General features: G+C 44.7%; 1 protein-coding gene across 1 annotated transcript; it reads right to left on the bottom strand.

The window, feature by feature from the left end:
* Positions 1-1,642: 1,642 nt before the first annotated feature.
* Positions 1,643-16,799, bottom strand: LOC109782370 (uncharacterized). The gene is made up of 26 exons (XM_073501741.1): positions 16,571-16,799; positions 16,020-16,170; positions 15,105-15,170; positions 14,913-14,996; positions 14,424-14,507; positions 14,257-14,310; positions 14,151-14,181; positions 14,019-14,076; positions 13,888-13,939; positions 13,753-13,789; positions 13,441-13,658; positions 12,737-12,814; positions 12,522-12,647; positions 12,315-12,409; positions 11,060-11,852; positions 10,934-10,972; positions 10,617-10,714; positions 10,309-10,423; positions 9,897-10,223; positions 8,992-9,060; positions 8,091-8,173; positions 5,775-6,047; positions 5,579-5,685; positions 4,554-4,705; positions 2,866-3,056; positions 1,643-2,285 (listed from the first exon to the last, which is right to left on the bottom strand). The coding sequence occupies exons 2-26, from the start codon at positions 16,071-16,073 to the stop codon at positions 1,973-1,975; spliced, it is 3,597 nt and encodes a 1,198-aa protein (XP_073357842.1). The 5' UTR covers positions 16,074-16,170; positions 16,571-16,799; the 3' UTR covers positions 1,643-1,972.
* Positions 16,800-17,523: the final 724 nt, after the last annotated feature.

Here is a 17,523-nt window from a genome sequence, read left to right as displayed (position 1 = left end):
GGTCGACTTCCTCTCCATCTGCAAAACTAACCTGAAGCTCAGGGAGCAGATACCCAATCGGCACAACCTGAAGTTTACCAAGAGCAACCTCCGCCCTTGCCAAGACACTCTCGACACGCACAAGACATTCACAAAGCTCAATGCAAAGAAGCTCAGCCTGCTGCTCAAGGACGGGTTGTAGTGGCACGCCAGCTTGGATGACGGATGCAGGCGGTGGAGCAACACATGGTTGCGGCGCAGCCTGGTCGAGGGGTTGCTTCGCATGGCAAAAGCGAGCAATGTGGTCGAAACGGAGGCAATTCCTGCAACGGATTGGATCTCTGCAGGAGTGTGCTCGATGACCCCGGCATAGACACCGAAAACATCTGCCTCTCAGCGACGCCAAAGGAGGAAGCCGTGCATTGAAGGTAGGGCGATGAAAAGCCGGAGGAGGCGTGAAATGACGCTCCTTCGAGACGAGCTGCCAACCCCCAGCTCATCCCCGCGCGGAGCAACCGCACAACACTCAAGAACGGCAGGTGCCTCATCCCGATGGGAGCATCCACGCCAATCCCCCCAACCCGGGCGCACTATTGAGTTGTGATTAGCCGTTTGCCACCGTAATTCGTTTCATGGACCTCCGTTTTTTTTAAAATGCCATTTGCATTGACCGCTCGTAAAGCCATCTTTGATGAGGTTTCTCACTCATGGGAGGTGCCTGTCAGACATAGTTGGGAAAAGAAAAAAAATATCACACGGGCATGGCTTGAAGAATCAGGAAGAACTAACATGTTTATTCATCGACAATTTTGTTTTTATTTTTATTTTTATTGTGCTCTCGATTGTTGGGAGTTGTTAACTTTGTAGTATGTTTGTTATAATCACACGGCTGTTAGCATCTATAATAAGTTGATGTATATGTTTGTAGTTCCTCTATCTGAATTTCTTACGCTTTTAACTATGACGATAACTAAGTCCTAAGCTTTGAAATTCAAAGTTGGAGGTCTTCGGTACCAAATATTAACTCACTCCACTTCCTAAAAGTTACTACCAAATAAAGTTTAGTATCTGGCGAATGTGTTTTAGTGGCTGTCGTGTTAATTTCCTGTCAACGCTGTTACCGAACGCTCAAGCATAGTTATCCCTCTTTCAAAGCTATAATGATACTCCTCTGTCCTGAAATAAGTGTCTCAACTTTGTAGGAACCTTAATAAGTACTACCTCCGTCTAGGTGTGTAAGTCATCTTACGTTATGCACCATGACCAAGACGGAGAGGAAAACAAGAAAACTTAATGTCTTTTTGCTAATTAATAGCATTGCATGCAATGAACTAACCACTGCATGTCATGTTTGGTAGTCTCAAGTTATTGAAAGCATGCACGGCCCACATATCTTATTGGTTGATATGTCACAAAACAAGAAACAAGAAATGAGTTAATATACCGTGCCTAAGTGTTTTAGGATTATTTGATTTTCGTAAGGTGACTTGCACACGTAGACAGAGGGAGTACTACAAAATTGAGACACTTATTTTGAGAAGGAGGGAGTATGATGCAACGACCAATGAAAGCTAAATTGTCCTTACAAGTAAGGAAAATCTTTTGTCAAAGTCTTCCTCGCGTGAACAAATGTAAAGAAAAAAATCTTGCGAGGAAAATGTAGTTACTTGTTAAATCAGCAAAATTAGCCATCTTGCAAAACTTAGCTGCCAATTCATTTCCAATACAGAAAAGAGACGATCGTTTGCGGTGAGAAGGAAAATTTTGCTAATACATTCCCCTTGTTTAGCAGGCTTACGTTGCCCCCAAAATGGCGAGTTATATCACGGACCCTACCCTCTGTACATCACACCAGCAAAAAGTTATTTACTCGCCCCAGCCAACCCAAACAGAAAGACCCTAGTACGGTTAGCGCCAAACAAGAGATCTCTACTAACTAGAGAGATATATACGCCCCGGCTGATTCCAATGTTACAGTGTTGTCCACACCCAGTTATCTTGGAACTCTCGGAGGCTTGCCCGAGGCGCCTGTATCGCAACGCTCAGCTGTCGAATGTTGTTGCTCCTCCAGGAAACCGTACACCCGCGAACGGAACTTCTGGGCCAAATCGGCGAGATCATTCGCCATCTGAGGGTTTAGCTGCCTCAAGGGGTACTTGCTCCTCTGGGGCAGCCGGTTGGCGATGTCGATTGTCAACCCCGCGCACCGCTTGCTCCCCATCAGCACCTCCAGGGTTGGCTTTGAAAACATGGCGTGCGAGGCTAGTCGGTTTAGAAGGATCAGAACTTCTCTCATCAGCAAATACCTGCATTGAAAAATTATTATTTGCATCAAATGCAAATAGGGAAGCACCGAAAACTCTCATATTTACAGCACTTGTTCAAGAACACAAAAGCATGTAATCTACGATAAAATTACAGATTATTATCTTGCAACAACTGTTCAGATTTGTCATACAGCCCACACTTTATGTGCTTGAACAATTGGGCAAAGCAATATACATCTAATCTTCAGGTGGGCTCAAGCTCCCTAACAAAGAAATACAACTATGCATCCAAACTTCAATCAATTATTCCTTATAGTGATGTATAAGTTAGCCTTCTGATCTATTATTTGTGCAACTATTTTACAACATTTTAAAAATACTGAATGAACAAAAAGGTACTCCTCCGTCCCATAATATAAGATGTTATTACATCCAATATGGCGAATGATATGATGGGACAGACGACAGAGGGAGTAGCTTCAAAGTTAATGGTCAACTAAAGAATAACATCTTATATTATAGGACAGAGGGAGTAGCTTCAAAGTTAATGGTCAACTAAAGAACTGGGGGGGGGGGGGGGGGGGGAGGTCAGGTCAGGATGGAGAAGTTTGAAGAATACCTTTCATTCAATAGCTCATGTACCTCGGTTGAAAAATCAACTTTGCATTCCATCTGTGAAGCAAGGACTTCCATGGTCAACTCAAGAAAACTGTGGGCAGTCACTGAACCTAGAAGCACTTCATATCCCAATTTGCCACTAGAAGCTATGAACGCTAATAGATTCACAACTAGCCGACAAAGCTTGAGCTCCTGAAAAACATCAGCTCTCTTTAGTTAATAAAATTTGGAAATACAAATGCTAGCTATTTTAGCTATGATGAACTTCTATTGTTGCAATCAAGCTTAAAACTTTGGAGGACATATTATGCTCATGCAGCAATGTTTTTTAGCATGGCAGGGGAAAGAACCTGTTACTCTCTTTTTAGGGTGCATTTGATTGAGGGGTGGCAGAGATATCCACTTTTTGGGTGCCGCCAACTGTTTGGATGTCTGCTGGATGAGGGCAACCACCCTTTGCTTGCATGGGTCCCGTGAGTGCAGGTGAGGGTGTACCCCCATTGGCCCGTCTCAAGTCCCGCCCCCTCGTAAAAAGAACTGTATCCTAGTGCTTGAACTACTGTACATTCAGTCATATGAATTGTTTCTATAACACAGGCTAATCTCACGACATCTTCACAATAGGTCGTCACAACCCAATGTTTATCCACATCCGTCCGACCAAACAAAAAAAATGGCTCATCCAATCCAACTTTTGTCCCTCTAACCAAACGAAAAACTGGCTCATCCCACTGATCCAATCGAACAAAAAAGGGATATCGTCATCCATGTAGACTTGGATATCCCCAACTCAGCCTGGGAATGGGGCGGTCTCGTTTGGGTATTTCCGTGCGGGTTACTGATTGGTTTCACTCTGGTTGGGCTATGCACAGAAAACGCTAAATGGGTGGGGCGGTGCGGGTGTAGCACAAAAGTGGTCTGGATTGGGGTGGTGCGGGCAGAGTCCGAATGGAGAGGCCACGGGTTCGACCCACATGAGTACAGCCGCTCCAGGCCAATAGCCACCAGCCACAGACTCTCTACTTCTATGGGGTTTCCATGGCTGCCGCTATGCGCCGCCGCCGCTGCCGTCAGAACATGATGCTGCCAGCATCATCCTCCTCCATGCACCCCGCCGGCGCCGCTTCAAGTTCTCGCTCTCCACCATTGATTTGAGCGGCGTGACATGCCAAGGCATCACATGAGAAACGATCGAATCAAGAGCTGGCAATCCAGGCGAACACCACACCGGTTTCTTGACGTCTGCAACCACGGCCGCACCAAGAGGTGGATGGAGTTGAGAAACTTCAGTTCCATACGGCACGACCACACCAAGACGTCCTGCAGGTTGGATAGCTTCACAACCACGGGCTTGCACGGTTTGAGGAATCGGGTTCAACCCAAAAGTTTGGAACGGTTTGGTGTGGGTTTGATGGAAGTTTCCCATGGTCTGATGTGGGTTGGATTCTGCAAATTGTTCTGCGGACTGGTTTGATTTCGATCGTCGACTTTTTGTGAGTGGATTGGATTGGATTCAGTGTGGGTTTCAAACCATTCCCAGGCTGATCCCCAACCCATCCCTCTTTGATCTCAAACAAAACACACCCTTAAATCAAAGGTTCCAACCTATAAATGCTACAGACAATAAGTTAAAGCTAAATATGTTTATGCAGAGTCCTGACTGAATCACTAAAGATCCAAGGAACATACCAGAGAAGTTGTTGCTTCACAAGTCAAACATTCAGACAAGTCCTTAAGAACTGAGTTTATAGCTTGCTGTGGTTCGTTTTCACATCCAACAGTTTCCATCAGTTCAGAACCATCTTTACCTCCACTGCAAAGCATCTTCAACATCGCAGGGCCTAACAGCAAGGCAGAAACAGGTATTAGCTTGCAGTTACTGGGCACAGGGAAATCAAAATAACAGCAACAAAAAATGTATACATCCCGTTAAAAAGAATCAGAAAACAAATACCAAAAAGATTGTGTGTCCCAGTACACCTAATATACCAAGAGGAACGAACGTGACCAAAATAGCATTTCTTCTTGGAGCACGTGTTTTTTTTAACAGAGTGAACAGTTAGCAAAAAATATCTGTAACTTGAAGAATTGTATAGAATCCTTGCGAACACCATATTTACGTTTAAAGGTCCGTGGATTATCATACATAGGCAGTTAGTTTAATATGCAAAATGAACCCACAGTTTTAGGCTTTTAACACCAAGACAGCATAAGTCCACATCAAAATACCTCCAGATATGACTCGACGCAAGTTTCTCCATGAGCAAAAGCTATACATGACAGTAGACCATCGATAAATACAATTTACATTAAAACTTGAGCACTGCATCAGTTTTTTTCAAATAAAATGGAAGAACTATATGATGCTAAGTTGCAATAGAGATACAGCAACCAACTTAATTTATGAGATGTCACACGCAATTATGTACATGATGTGTGTTTGGAACAAGCCAGTTAGGCAGCAGAAAGTTCAGGAAATTGACGAGGGTCCAAAACCCTTCTATCAAGCATTTAATACAAGTTTGTGATTGTCCAAGCATTTCTGTAATTATTTCCCCCTAAAATAGCTAGGAAATTCAAGGGATATGGTGTCAGGCAACTAACTATTCTGCAGAAGGCACAGTGGAGCATTCAACTGGCAAGAATAGTGCTCCATATGCAACATATTATGTTCTTAAATATGGAAGATAGAATATCTAAGCACAAGAACTTACAGTTCAAAAGCAAGAAAAGTAGATGCACCGAATGCTTCTTTACAAGCAATGCATTCTCTTTCTGCAGCAACTGATGCAAGCTTTCCATTACAGAAATAAATCCAAATCTGAAAGTAGCAGCATAATATATTAGGCGTCAGCATAGGTAATTTCAACCAATTTAAGAAAAATAAAGATTCTTCACATGTTTGCTTACTTTTCACGCTCCCCTTTGGAATCACTAGTCCTTACAGTGAGAATCATTATGGATAATGCATCAACACGAATACCCTCTTCCGAATATTTTAGCGCAATTTGTAGCACTCCAGTGAAGAATGGAGTCCAGAATGTAGAAGGAAGAAACATATTTCCAATGTGAAGTCCGTCTTCCTCTGGGTCAGGCGTATTCAGCAAAGCAGAACTGTGTTCTTGATTGTTCCTCTCGATTTCCATGTTATTGTCAACATACGTCTCAATAGAAACATTATTCCTGAGGTTACACTGAGGAAAATCATATTAAAGTTCATAAGCATTACATCCTACCATTATAAAGAAGTGAAATAAAGTAATCATACAATCCACACTTCTTACTGTATTACTGCCTATTTTCAAAAACTGCACTTGGTAGAACCTATAAATAGGAAAATATCCAGGGAAACAACCCTTTTGCTGAAAACTCTGCAGAAACCATGTGTACAAGTTTTAGAAGGAAAAAAAACTAAGAAATCCCATATGTAGGTGATGTTTTTTTTTTTGACACTTAGGTGAGGTGAAGTCATATAAACCTGAAATTTTTCAAGTTCAAACTGATTTGCATTTGAAAGCTAGAAAAAATAAGTCAGCATTGAGTACTGTTCCTTTTACTATTGGCTGTTACTTGTTTCTCTTTTTCATAGCTCCCAAATGCGCTGGAGGCCTAGAGTGCGTTCTTGAATTTTTACATGTTTGAAAAATGCCACCTCCCCAACATAATGCTTCTTTTTAGATTTTTCTAATCTGATGTCCACAGTCTTCAATGGAGAGGTAGATTACAGCAGATATTTTCCTACAGCATTAGTGGGGAGGCTAGTGGTACATCGTTCGTTCTTCTGATTCTAATCAAAACAACAGCACCTAGGACTGAATGTGCAAGGAAACGGAATTCCTTCATCTGGTGGAAGCCATTGATGGTGTTAGCCTCAACCCTGACGATGACGACCAATTTATTTTGCAATGGACCAAGTCAGGGCTCTACTTGGCCAGCTTGTCATACCAAAAGCTTTTCGTCAGCACAGCCAATTTGCCAGCTTGGAAACTGACACTGCTGGCCATACTTGAAATGCAAATCTTCACTTGGTCCCGGATGACACTTTCTCCATTTCGTCGATACTGATAACAACGTATATTGACCTCGTTTCTTTTTCTTGTCATTTGACTTCTTGGAATGGAGTTCTTCTCATGATAGTCACACAAGAGAAAGGAACTAATGAAGCAAATGATTGACCCATCATATATCATCCAAAGAAAACCTTCAAACGAGAGTAGGTTGGGGCTGAAGTAGTGGAAGAAGAGCAGGACGTGTAATCTTTCCGGGACTTGGACTCGCATAACTACTAGCAATCATTCATATTATCGACGGAGTTATTAACCTTAGCAGCGCAAAACCGGTGTTGGACGGTGGACTACCTCGTGAAATGAGGGCTGGATCATCCTGAGACACGCCTCCTTTGCGACCAGGAAGGACAAACACTTTTGCACCTGCTGTCAGAATGCACTTTCACCCAGCAGGTCTGGCATTTAGCTTTGGCCAGACATGGACTTCATGGCATGACCCTCCACCCGGTGCGGTGATCGGTTTTTTGAGTGGTTCTGAGTGCGCTGGTGATGACAAGATGAAGGCACTTGGCCACTCAACGTCTTCATGATTTGAAGGCTCTGGAGACTGCACAATTCCTGCATGCTCAACAAAGTAATGTCATGCTACCAGGAGCAGGTAGACTCCATTTGGGTGGAAGCAGGGCCATGGAAATTGGCAGGCGCAAAGATACTGAGAAGGGTACCCCTGCTCATGATACCCCCTGGTGTCTCTTAGGTCTGGGCCATAGCTGTAGCTCTAGCTGCAGTTCTGTTCCTTAGGATATATTTTTCTTTGTTTTCTTTGTTTTCTTTAGGAGGGCCTAGGTGTCTTCGTTTCTGGTTTGGCTTTTCTGTTGGTGTTCAGCTGTCATTTGTGTCATTTTGATGCCTTCTTTCTATAGTTGTTAATGTGTTACTATGGCTAGTGGTTAACATTATCTAGGTTGAACATTTGACAAACCAAAAGGCATCCTTGTCCCTCACACAAAAGCAAAGAAAAGGCCACTGGATCATTAGAGAAAGATAACATTGATACTGAATATGGTAAAAATGGCTGTTCTGCATTTCCCTTGTCTTAATTACTACTTTGTTTTAACATTTGTTTAGCCTTCCAAAGATGCAGACAAATTGCTAACCACATAACAGCTATCCTGGGAATCCTGGCAACAAGAAATGTATTCAATGAAGTAAGGCATACCTTTGGTTAGACCTGGTTCCATGAGTGAGCAAGTTCTGCAAGATGCTATGCAATATCCGCAGTGCTCTACTGACCACAACAGCCTGAAAAGAAAGGGAACAGGTAAATACATGCATAAACCAGCTGGGCCAGTCGAAGTCCAAAACTCGTAATTAAAAAAAAAAATTGCCCTCACTTTGACATACATAGCAAAAGCTAAGAGGGTTTAATGACTATATATGCACTACAGAAGAGAAAACAATCATGATGTGTCACAGTTACCATTCTTCAAATCAGTAGAAACATTATATCCAATCGAACAGACTCTACCAACAGATGCATAGTTGCATAAGAAATCTATATAGCTATTAACACTAGCATTTTCCAGAGTCTACATAATGTCAACTGGTCAGCCTTTTATTCTTCAACTAAGCAACAAGCAAGGGAAGAGGAATAGAAGTGCTCAGAACTTAAGCTTGCAAAATAATGATGATTCCTTGTTAATTAGAACTGGTTCTTGGCTGGCCAGGATTTTTACACCCAAAAATGGGTGGAAATTGGTCAAAGGTAACCCTGTGTTCATCGGTAATTACAGAAAATCAATCATTTTCCTCCCCCGAAGGAATTACAAACAACACAGAGATCACCATTTTGCAATCATTCAAGTCGAATTAATCAACTATGTTAAAAATCATTAATAACCTAATTAGTACTCCCTCCGTCCCAAAATAATTGTCGTTGATTTAGTACAAAGTAATCAGCGACACTTCGGGGCGGAAGGGGTATTAGCTTATAGAGTGCTTAGAGCTATTTCTTTTCCTATGCCAGTGAAGAAGCACAATAGATAGTCATACAAACAACAATGAAATGGCTAAATAAGCAAGTGTTTCTATGGAGATAAAGCAGGATAATTGGTTCTCACATTACCAACAACACACAGATTTAGCAATGCTTCAAGAAGCGTCTGTATAGGTATGGTGTCACTATTCATCTGCACAAACAAAATAAACAGGTTGGAGATATGAGATGTTATAACAAAAAAAATACTCCCTTCGTTACAGAATGTACCACGTACTAGTCTTGGCTCTCTAAGTACTACTCCCTCTGTTCCTAAATATAAGACCTTTTAGAGATTTCACTATGGACCACATACGGATGTATATAGACATACTTTAGAGTGTAGATTCACTTATTTTGTTTCGTATGTAGTCTATAGTGGAATCTCTAAAAGGTCTTATATTTAGAAACGGAGGGAGTATTCAGTGCATGCATGGAGGAATAAAACGTAAAGCTGGATATTTGCTAGGTATATGGGGGACAACACACTTATTTTGCATTGGACTGTGAACAAAAACAATACAAACTATACCTTTTTTCAGAGGAACTAACTGGATTAGAAGGCAATATAGGAAGACAAGCTAACAGTAGCATTCTAGCTGTTAGAAGAAATAGCAACCTGTATTCCTATGAGACCATAGGACAGTATATATGCACATACAGGTGTGCTGGAAATCCCTTATACAACGAAGATGCTACGCAGCTAACGTAAAACAACTATACATGTGTCTAACACTAGCTACTGTATATACAGAAAATGGGTGAGTGCGGTGTTCCCAATTTAAATGGTGCATTATTCTGGTGGAAACAAATCGTTTACCACTCTGTCCTATCGCAAGGCAAATAAATTGCAAGCATTGTATAACAGATTTTAGCATTGAAAAGTAAAGTTGAAAAGCAAAGTAGAGTTTCAATCTTGAAGTGCATACTTAGTGCGAGCTGCAACAGAGAAAAAGGAATCGAAAGTTTTTGTGTTTACATGACCATCACCTTGACAATAATATCATATACTTCCGAAACAGCATTATTCATGGAGGAGCTCGCTTCAGTAGAGGTTTCACACTTGTCTGGCAATCTCGCAGATTGGAAAAGTGTCAACATTTCTTCTGAGCAAGAAGCAAGGATCTTCGAGATCAAACTCCTCCCTAACATACTGTTAGCTGGCCTGCCCCAGATTGCACATAGGTTGCTAGAGATGTTATTCATTAATACTTTCTTGCGCTCAAGATGTCCACTGTTCAGTGGAAGATCTGTCTGGACTCCTTTAGTCTTAATGTCCTTAGATTTGTTCCTTTCTAATTCAGGGTGGGCGCTTTCCTACCATTCACAGCAGAACTGATCATTAATGAAATTTGTTTCGACAATATAATAGAGAACAATACAAATAAGCTAGGCATAGTACCTCCAAACATACTCTCTTCGTGGATGTCCAACAAGAACCCCTGGCATGCAAAGCCTCATTTGCAGGGGTATGGCATGGCTGATCAATATCCATCTCCCTACTAGAAATATCTCTGCTACACCCAAAAAAAAATATAATGTTAATAGCATCAAGCATGCACCCAAATGCAGTATGGATGTCATGTGAACCAAGTACAGTTTCAAAAAAGCATTCCCTACCATCGAAGCTGGTTCGAGGCCAGTTAGTTATATTTACAGAAGTTCACACAGAAAACACGTGTTACATGAGTTAAAGAGAATAGTACTTACACATTTGCCTTCTTAAGATTATGAATCTCTGCTTCTTTGGCCTCGATTTCAAGGTCTTTCTCTGTCATGCCTTTCTTCAGCTCAATGTGCTCGTTTTTCTGCATGATTGATTTGCAAGTAAATATGCGAGTCAATTCAACACTAGACTAGTAGCTGCCATGAACTTGCAGCAGTCCACATCACAGAGTAGGATCAAACAGGATCAAAACGCACCAAGCTCGAATCAGTTACAACACAGCATGGGCATTGATGAATGGTAAAACTAGTACTGCTACTATTATGAACCAATAACAATAAGCGGGCAGTGAGATGCGCACCAAGTCATTCATCTGCTTCAAGGTACGCTCCAGCTCCCTCTGCAACATCCGGTGGGATCACAAGCATCGTCAGATCACGAAAGGCGGCGCGGTGATGAAAGCACTATGTATGGCTATCTATCTCACCCTAAGCTCCTCGGCCGACTTGCTCTCTTTCTCCTTGGCCGCCCTAGGGAGCCTCCCCCTGGGCGGCACGGCCTTGACGCGGTCACCATGGGCCTGGCTCAGCGCCCTGGCATCCCTCTCCCTCGGCGCCCCCCTGGGCCGGTCGGGCCCCGCCGCCCCTGTGATCTGGCAGTCGCTGTCCTCGGCCGCCACCGAGGAGGAGGGGCGCTGGGAGAACTCCCGCGGAGGAGAGAAGCCGCCGCAGCTGCTGTCCGGGACGCGCTGGGAGAGCTCCCTCGGGGGCGAGAAGTGGAGGGGCGCGCGGGGCGCGGAGGCGGGGACGTGGGAGGGGTGCGTGAACGGGGAGGCGGCGGGGGCTCGGTAGAGGGGGGAAGCGGATGCGGCGGGGGCGCGGGGGAGGGGAGCGGCGGCAGATGCAGCGGAGGACGAAGGAGGGTACGAGGCGGCGGGGACGCGGGGGAGGGCAGCGGCAAACGCGGCGGAGGAGGGAGGAGGGCACGAGGCGGCGGAGGGCGGCGCGTGGTGCTGGGTGGTGGCGGCTGGGTCGGGAGCGGGGGTGGCGGTGCTAGGGTTGCGGGAGGCGGAGCTCTCCTCGGCTTCGCGGCAGATGTTGTCGAGGTACTGCTGGTTCGCCTCCCACCAACCGTCGTCGAAGCCGTCGCCGTCCATCCCCGCGGGCGCCTCGCCTCGTCTCCCCCCGCGGCGGCGGAAGGAAGCGGCGGCCGAGGGTGGTGGGGGGGGGGGGGGGGGGGGGGGGGCTGGGCGGTTTGGGAGAGGCAGACGACGCGCCCTCCTGGGGTTTTCGGTCCTGTGCTATATACGTCTACGAAACACTCTCAACAACTTCTTTCCAAATCAAAATCACGGTACAAACGCAGACGTTCATACACACGCACATACACCCATCCCCTACGACGCACGCCGTGTCCATACGAGCTCGAACATACTACACGAAGAAAAAAAAGGAGTGGAAATTTGCAATGAGTTTTGGCGGTGAGAACTGAGAAGTGCACGCACCCACAAATGATCTCTCTTTTCACAGTAGGGATGAAACAAGCACAGGAGTCTGCAGGTAGCGGCGACAGCATCGCCATTGTCATCAGGTCGATAAGAGGCACAAGAAAGAAGAATCATCTGATTGTGTGTGTGTGTGGCAGATCGGGGTCGCCATGTTTGTTTGTTACAAGAATCATCATCAATCATCACGAGCTATGTAAGTAGAGTAGAGTAGAGGTCCCATGCGTCGTCGGTCAGTCAGGGCTCCTTCTGGTGGCTGCCGCCGTTGGTGTCGCCCCGTTCGTTCATGTCGGGGACTGCGTCGCCGCCGCCGCCGGTCTCCCCTAGCTTCGCCTGCAGCAGGTGCCAACACCACCGTTCAGTCAAGCTCCCTTCATCCTTTTATCAAGGTACTATTATTACAACACATGATCAGGGAGGCAGGGGCTGCGTGAGGTTTAGCTACCTTGAGAGAGGTGTTCTTCGAAAGGAGCTCCTCGTACTCCTTTTTGATCCGGTCGAGCTCGATCCTGAGGGACGAGTTCTCTGACTTCAAAGCCTCAGCCCGCTGCCCGAGCTCTTCACACTCGGCCTAGAACAAGTAATAACATGCTTTTTTAAAAAAGAAGCAACTGGCGCTTTCAAGTGTACAGTGAGTACGGCATCTGTTTTACATCATACCTGCTTGCGCAGCCGGGACCTGCGCGCTGATTCCCGATTGGACAGCTTCCTCTTCTGCTTCTTCAGTTCCCTTTCATCCTGAATATTTATTTATTGGCAAGAATACAGTTATTATATGGAGAAAACAGCTGAATATAATAAAAAAATAACTCCAAATCATGGTATCATTCACGCATGATAGGATTGACTAAACTTTCCTACAATCTCATTTTGAAAATGAAGGGGAAAAAAGGTCCAGCAGAAGGTTTTGTTCAGTGGACTGTAGGTATGTTCTGGTATAAATGTCTTGTCAAGAACTACACCTGAGCACAATAACAGAACACATCAAACTGGTTTCACATTGAACAACCAAGAACTATCTCCAAATAACCTAAGGAAAATTTGAGCTGCAGTTCGGAAATGAAACAAAATGCCGTCAAAAGGTGTGGCTCAGTGGGTGGCGGCAACATAATGTATGACTAAGAACTCAAGTATAAGCAGCACGGTTGCAAAAGCAACTTTGGTTCAGCGGACTAGTAACGCAAATGTATGGTCAAGCACTACACAGCCAGCAATGATTACATAGCAGACCAGTAACCTTGACTCCTTTTCGGAGAGAAACATTCTGGTAACATAGCAGGACATGCCAGTCTTCAAAGGTAAGATCTTAGTCTAACGTTTGTGCAGAAAGTAAGGCGAGACGGAGCATGTGCCAAGGACTTTACCCATTGCTCTCCTCGAGCTGAACCAGACGGTACTTTGCCGCGCATTGCAGGAACAGGTGAAGAGCCAGTTGCACCCCAGTAGTCCATCCCTATGTTCAAGTTCGTCGCAGGACCAGCAACTCCTCCTATCACGGCACCTGATTGTACTGGAACCAACGGCATGGATTTATTAAATGTTCCATGCGATGATGAATGAGATACGCCATTCTGAGCACTGCCTGCATCACCGAATGTACCCTCCATCTTATGCAAAGAAATGTGCAAGTCCACTTTATCTATCATAAAACTATAAATAAGCCCTCAAATGCATACCATTTTCATTTACATCATTCTCCTTTGAATGTGAATCCTGTTGCAACAAAATTAGTCCACGAGTCAAGAGAAAGTTGAAACTTAAACCAAATAAAAGATATGATGTGCAAAGTAATATCAAAATATCAAACTCACATTTTGAGAATTGGCATCACTTCCTTCACTCTCACTATCACTTCCGCTTTCACTGCAGGTTGAAGGTACCATATAATTAGTTGTTTTGGAACTAAAGAAACTTGTAATTACCACACATTGCTAACAAAAACCTGTTGGACGTAACCCCATTGGCAGATGGACCAGATGTTTTGCCAGGCTCATTTTTCCCTGAAATTACGAACAGAGATCTAAACCTGATTCCCAAGCTTAAATAACCTTAACACTGATCTTGGAAGACTTACCATTCGTTTCTGCAGCACCTGGTGCAGCTCCCTGAAAGACATGTCGAAATTTGCATGAACAACTAGTGACAATCAGAAAAAAAAAAACAAAGAGATTATTACTTACAGCAGGTTCAGGATTTCCATTTGTTTGCATAGGATAATGAAATGGATGCACACCCTGTACAAGTAGTTATTGATTCGTACGAGCATGTCAGTAAAATTGGATACATATGGTGTGCGAATAGGAAGATAGCTTTGTAGATTACACTTGTCAGGTACAAAAGTTCATACAGGAGTAGTCGGATGGGCATATACTGTTCCTGGTGGATACATCATATAGGGGGGTGGTGGTGTCCCGTAAGGTGGCACCATGTGCTGCAATTGACAGGTCCATATTTTTAGGTTTACATACAAAAAGCACATGCCTACATATAAACATGATTTTACAGTTAATGCAAACCACCACCTGCCTAACTTTCACCCCCTTTCTTCCTCTTACAGAATTCTTTATCGCTAAGTAAATAATATTGGAGAGACCTTTTTAATAATATCGGGAAGAGAAACACATGTAATAATAAGAACTATAAATGGTCTATCAACAAAGCAGGAAAGATCCCAAATTCAAGATGAGGCGGACATCAACTGAGGTAGGATCAGATGATCAGTCCCTAATAATAGAGACCAAGATTCCAAACAGCACAAATTCATACTTTGCCGATCTTGCTCTAAGCTGAACAGGGATTTATGAGGAAAAGGGACAAAGTTTCCTATAGAGGGCACCTGAGCTCCCCACATATATGGATGAGCCTGGCCTGCAGCAACAGGAGGGGGGAAAAACCCATGTGGTGGCATCGCTGGGTAGCCCTGCCAAGATTTACAAGATAATAAAGTCAATGACAACATTAAATAACATAATTAATTCAGTAAAATAGAAGCACATCCATCTCATTGGTAGAAAAATCATAGAATAACCTGAAAGCCAGGCCATTCAGGGTAAACTGGAGCTGTAGTGCCAGAGGTAGTAGCTGGAGGTTGCTCCTGAGAATAGGAAAGTAAGAAACCAAAATGGGATTAGTAAAAAGAGAATGTTTATTACAACAGAAACAGGGAATTTGTATTTTGATCCAACAGGGTATTTCCTTCCGTCAGCACAAGGAAACTGGCCTAGGTAACTAGAACTGAAGTAGCCAAAATATCTTTCAGTAATGCAGTCCATGCTGTTAAATGTTGGTTCAAAACAATGGCGATTAGACTGACAAGCTGTGGGATCGAGTTTTAACAAACATTAGCTCTATTAATGATCTATCTGCCTTGCAAAACTCCAATTTTTTTATAAACCTAACCTTAGCTCCATTAATGATCTATCACCTTGCCATGTGGGCCTTGCCTGTCAGTTTTTGTGGTTAGTTCCATGAAAGAGAGAATTTGTGTGGTAAATTTCCAAAGGTTGGGGTATTGCGTGACTAGTGCCCAGAGATTGGGTTCCTTGATACAGTATTTACTAAAAAGTTAAGGGGTCTATCAGTGCCACTGCTTGAACAGATGTACGCACTTCAATTACAAAAAACAAGATTTGCAAGGCATCAACGTTCTTGAGCCAGCCAAACCATGGTAATCTGAGTAGTAAGGAAATGTGCACTTCTGCTATAATTTATATCATACAATACTTATTCAAAGTGTCTTCTAATTTGGGTGTAACAAAGTTACTGTCGTTTTAATAATCCATTAGGTGCTTGCAACACATCCAAGCTACATACACAGAAACACGGGAAGGAGCACTAAAAAACCAATCAATTTTGTCTTTTCGAGCGAATGGTCGGAACCAAACTAAGCACCACAAGACAATCCATTCATTCGAAAAGATGAAGACGTTGTGCAATCAGGCACCTGTTCTGGTGGCTTTGAAGCCTTAGGCGGCGTGCTAGGATCATTGCTCCCCATCGGATTCACCAGCAGAGCTTCCGGACGACCAGCTCCACCAATCACTCCATATCAAAACCAGTATACCTGTAACTCTGGGTGGCAGGAAAACCTAGAGCTGCAACAGAAAGGAAATCAAACATTTTAGCAGCAAGTTTTATTATGATAGGGTCGAAAGGCTTGAGAATTTCGCAGGCAGAACAAGATTCCACTCGTTTGGTGATCCCCTGGCGTCCAATCGAGCAGTAAGCTACAGCGATAGCAAGGAAATCACACTGAACCTCAAGAGAAAACTCCAAGGCGCATTACGCAGCGCCACCACAGGAACCCACACCAGCTAAAATTCTGACGAACCGCCGAACCCTATCTAACTAACCCTAGCCGATTCGGGCGCAGAGCCGGAGCCGCGTCCATCCGGCGCCACGGCTTCAAACCCCCCCAGAGATCAGAAATCCGCGGGTCTCTCGTCCAATGCGAGTGATGCACCAGGTAACCCTTCCGAGTGTTTCAAAAATTACCAGCAGGCCTCACCGGGCTCGGGCTTGGGGCGCGAGCGGCTCGCCGGAGATTCGGGGGCCGGCGGGATACGACGCCGGCGAGGGCGCCGCCACCCACGCGTGCAGAGGAGCGGCCCTCGCCGAGACCAGCAAATGCGCGGCGGCGGGGGAGGGAGGGGAGGAGGTGGTGGAGGAGGAGGGATTGGGAGGGGGGAGGGATCGAGGAAGAAGAGATGGAAGCTCCGCGGGGGGGGCGACTGCGTGGACCGGGTTCACGGCGGACGGCGGGCAGGAGGACGCGGGGGGGCCCGCGGTCCAGGCGGGCGATGATTGGTGGGCCGGGTCCACGGGCGGGTACGGCGTGAGCAGCGGCAACTGGCTGGGAGTGGCCCACTCCACTTGGATGGATAGGCCGGGAGTGGCCCACTTGGATGGATGCTGCGGCGGCAACAACCGTCGCCGGCGCCATGCTGGCCTGCCCATATCCCCTCCCTCTCTCAACTGGAGGAGTAATTAATCATTTCTTTGTGAATTGTGAGGCCATGTCATGCCAATTATGAATCCTTAATAATGCGGAGGGATGGAGATAAATAGTTTTTTATAAGAGCAACTTGCGGAACGAGTGAGGGTCCTAAGAGCGTGGAATAAACCGAAGAAAAAATGATGTATGATTGCCGCCTCATGGATCGTCGAATCTTATGATCAAAGCACGTGGGATTTTGCGAAATTATCGCTCCGGCGGCAGTGGATGCATGAAAGTTATGTAGTGGCCGGGTTCTCAAGAAATTAGGGTTTAAGGTTGAGTATTATGTTTCACATGAGTTTTTTCGCTGCCAAAGGATGGAGACAACTTCAGATTTTTATAAGAGCAACTTGTGGAATGAGCGAGGGTCCTAAAAGTGTGGAAACCGAAGAAGAGAAAAGATGTATGATTGCAGTGTCATGGTTTGTTGGACCTTAAATAGAGGAATTCA

This window comes from Aegilops tauschii, chromosome 6, assembly GCF_002575655.3.
Source record: "Aegilops tauschii subsp. strangulata cultivar AL8/78 chromosome 6, Aet v6.0, whole genome shotgun sequence".
In the NCBI taxonomy this organism is placed as follows: domain Eukaryota; kingdom Viridiplantae; phylum Streptophyta; class Magnoliopsida; order Poales; family Poaceae; genus Aegilops; species Aegilops tauschii.
The sequence above is the reverse complement of the archived record's forward strand: the minus strand, read 5'-3'. Positions and strand labels throughout refer to the sequence as shown.